At 47.4% G+C, this 2,990-nt stretch overlaps 1 protein-coding gene across 1 annotated transcript in view; it reads right to left on the reverse strand.

The window, feature by feature from the left end:
• The window catches only part of Tmem47 (transmembrane protein 47), a 31,834-nt gene extending 31,372 nt beyond the window's left edge, over window positions 1–462 (reverse strand). Inside the window, exon 1 of the mRNA XM_013026761.1 lies at window positions 18–462. Within this exon, the coding sequence (XP_012882215.1) occupies window positions 18–243 (226 nt within the window). The 5' untranslated portion in view covers window positions 244–462. The remainder of the gene's footprint in view (window positions 1–17) is intronic.
• Window positions 463–2,990: the final 2,528 nt, after the last annotated feature.

The raw sequence follows: 2,990 nt of genomic DNA on the forward strand, positions 1-2,990 counted from the left end.
GCGCACGAGGCCCTCACCGCTGCTGAGCGTGGACTCGCAGTGCCAGATGTCCAGGCTGGCGGGCTTCCGGCAGGACTCCCACAAGGACAGGTAGTACTGGTGGTCGGCCGTGACCCAGGCCGGGCTCAGCACGGCTCCCAGGTCCAGACACAGCGCCAGGAAGATGCACACCAGCCCGACCAGCTTCAGCGGGGTCAGCACCGACACGCGCACCTCCTCCATGCCGCTGCCCGCCGAGGCCATGCCGGGGCGCCGCTGCCGCCCGCCCCAACCCAGGCGAGGACCCCAGGCGAGGTCGCCAGGCGGGACCGGAGAGCCCGGAGCCCGACCTCTCCACCAGCCGAACCGCTAAGCGCGGGACTGGTGTCCGCTCTAGGGATCAAAGCCTCCTGCCGAGTCGCCAAGGTGAGTCGGCCGGAGAGACTACTGGCCCGATGGGGGTCGCGGGCAGCAGCAGCGACAATGATCGCACCCTGGACCTTCGCAGCGCGCTCTGCCCGCGCCAGCACTTGCTCCGCCTGGGCACTGCCCGGCTGGCTCCGCCCAGGGCCCGCCCCAGGCTGCAAGAGGCGGCGCCTAGGCAGAGGGGCGGGGGATCGGCACCTCGGCGGCGTCCCGCCTGGGTTCTGGGCGCCTGGACTCCCGCCCACTCCGACCTTTCCCCGCGTGATCGCAACCCTGCCCGTGGCCCACGCCTGACCAAGCTTGTCTGAGGTCGCTCATTGTCCTGCTTGCCCAGTCGTATGAGTTTCCTTTTCTGAGGGAGTAAGGGTGGGTCGTTTTCTAGAAGGTTTCCCATAAAGATTCCTACTTGTCCTAGCCTGTGGCCTTTGGAGCAAGATTAGGTCCCCAGTCTCAGTGATGTAACACTCTCTTCCTAGGCCAATTTCACACCTCTAGGGATTTGTAGGAATGAAGAAGAAAGTAACGAAAGGCATTTTGCCCTCTTTTCAAACCGCGATCACGCTGAGAAGCCCCCAGGACTTTATTTCGTTAGTTCTTTCCCAAGCTTGCTGCCGCTTCTATTTTCTGAACTTGCCTGCTTTTACGCCCCCTATGAAGGGCGTTTGCTCAGGGAACCAACCGCAGGAGCTAAAATGGGAAAGAGATTTCCGCTAAATGTAAAGTCAGCCTTATTTGAATTTCAGCTGCTCCATCCTTTGGGTGTTGGCTCAAACCTTAATTCATTTCCCTTTGTATTATGCCAAGATAGATCAGAAACTGGATTTGGGTATTAAACTGTCCTTGTCTTCAGCAAGCTCTATCACAACGCTTATATGGGAAAAGTGATACAGCATTCCTGAATGGGAAACTAGGGAACCCACAAATGTTTACTGGAGAGGCTACAGATTGGGACTCAGCTCAAAAGGACATTGTCCTGGTTCTGGAGAGTAAGTGTTATTATCCTATACGAGAGGACTAAACTCCTTGAAACAGAAATCGGCGTTTTGTAATTGGCTAGTTCATCTAGTTCATTGTATGGTTGGCAAGTTATTTCTGTTATCTCTTAGATTAGATTTCATCTCCCCTGAATTAAAAAAAAAAACAAAAAAGTATTGACTAGATCATTCCTGACTGGAGAAAGAGTTGTTCCTGGATCACTCACGTGGTGGAAACTCTGAATGAAACTGAAGTTCTATACTCCAGGACCAATCTCTAGGAGTTCCACACATTCTGTTCTGTCTCTAGCCCTTATATGCTAAATAAAGAGACACTGTGAAGGGCAGAGAAAGGAGATTTGGCAACTTCGAAGAAAAAATGTAGCTGCACCCAGGGAGAAGCCAGGGTCTTGATAAACAAGGCATTGATGCCTGGCAGGTGGTCTGGTCCTTCATGGATTCTAAAATGGCTGTAAAGAGACTGAAGGAGACAATGGTTCTGGACAAAAGATACAGATATAAAGTGGAGGCTGGAATGCCTTGCTTTTATCTGGCTTTCAGTTAGTTCAGAGGCTCAACGGAAGTGTCAGTTGCTTCAGCAAATCCAACTTTTAAGCCTCTGTTACAAAAATTGGTGTTAAGACCCCGAGAATGGAAAAAACAGCTACCCCCCTTTATGAAATATCATCCTCACTACTACAAGATTTCATATATTTCTTGGCAATAATTTTGTCTTCAACCCACCTCTTTCAGTCTGACCACATCTTGACCAAAATATCTTGAGTGGAAGCAGCAACCAAATTAATATCAAATGCCCAACAATAAAATTCAGCTCAATGTGAAAGAGAAAACCTGACTTTTCTTACCTTTGTAAATCAAAGGATTGCAAACTGTCCCTTACTACTCTACAAAACAGCCAGGTTCACACTGGGCTTCTTAACCTGGATCCCCCAAACAGCTTCTTGTCCTATGAAGTGGAAGGAAGTCTGAGGGAACACTGAAAACTAGGAGGGGAAGGGAGATTAGGCTTGTGATGGAGAGGAAGGAACATTAGGCTTGTGGTGTTTCCATTTTACCTGGATTTATGTTTTAGAGTATGCAGTATTTATTCAAAAATAAGCTTTAAGAAAATTTCTTGAGCTTACCCTCCTAGTTAGTTATAAATAAATCTTTTCTCTTTAAGTTCTATTTCCTTCCCTTTAATAAGAATATTTTGGAGTCAGCTAATATTTTTCCTTTTCATTATTCCCTGTAATTCAGGCTTTCTTTCCTCTATCACCCTTATGGAAACTCCCAACCCCAACATTTATTTAACTTCATCATTTCTGGATTGTTCTCAGCTGCTTACTTGAGTTATTCTGTCCTTTTTAAACTACTTACACTATTTTCTTTATGTTATTTTCAAAATTAGAAAACCAAGACATTTCTTGAAAAGACTTGGAAAAATTATATTATGTGAAGTAAGCCAGGCCCAAAGAAACATAGGTTCCATGATTTCTCTTATTTGCAATAACTTGTATATGTCTAGGACAAGCAGAAAAGGTCAAAAGCCATATAAGATGATGTTAAGTGAAATGAACCCCAAGATAGGGACACAAGAGGTTTTATCTT

This window comes from Dipodomys ordii, unplaced genomic scaffold, assembly GCF_000151885.1.
Source record: "Dipodomys ordii isolate 6190 unplaced genomic scaffold, Dord_2.0 Scaffold96, whole genome shotgun sequence".
Classification (NCBI taxonomy): Eukaryota; Metazoa; Chordata; class Mammalia; order Rodentia; family Heteromyidae; genus Dipodomys; species Dipodomys ordii.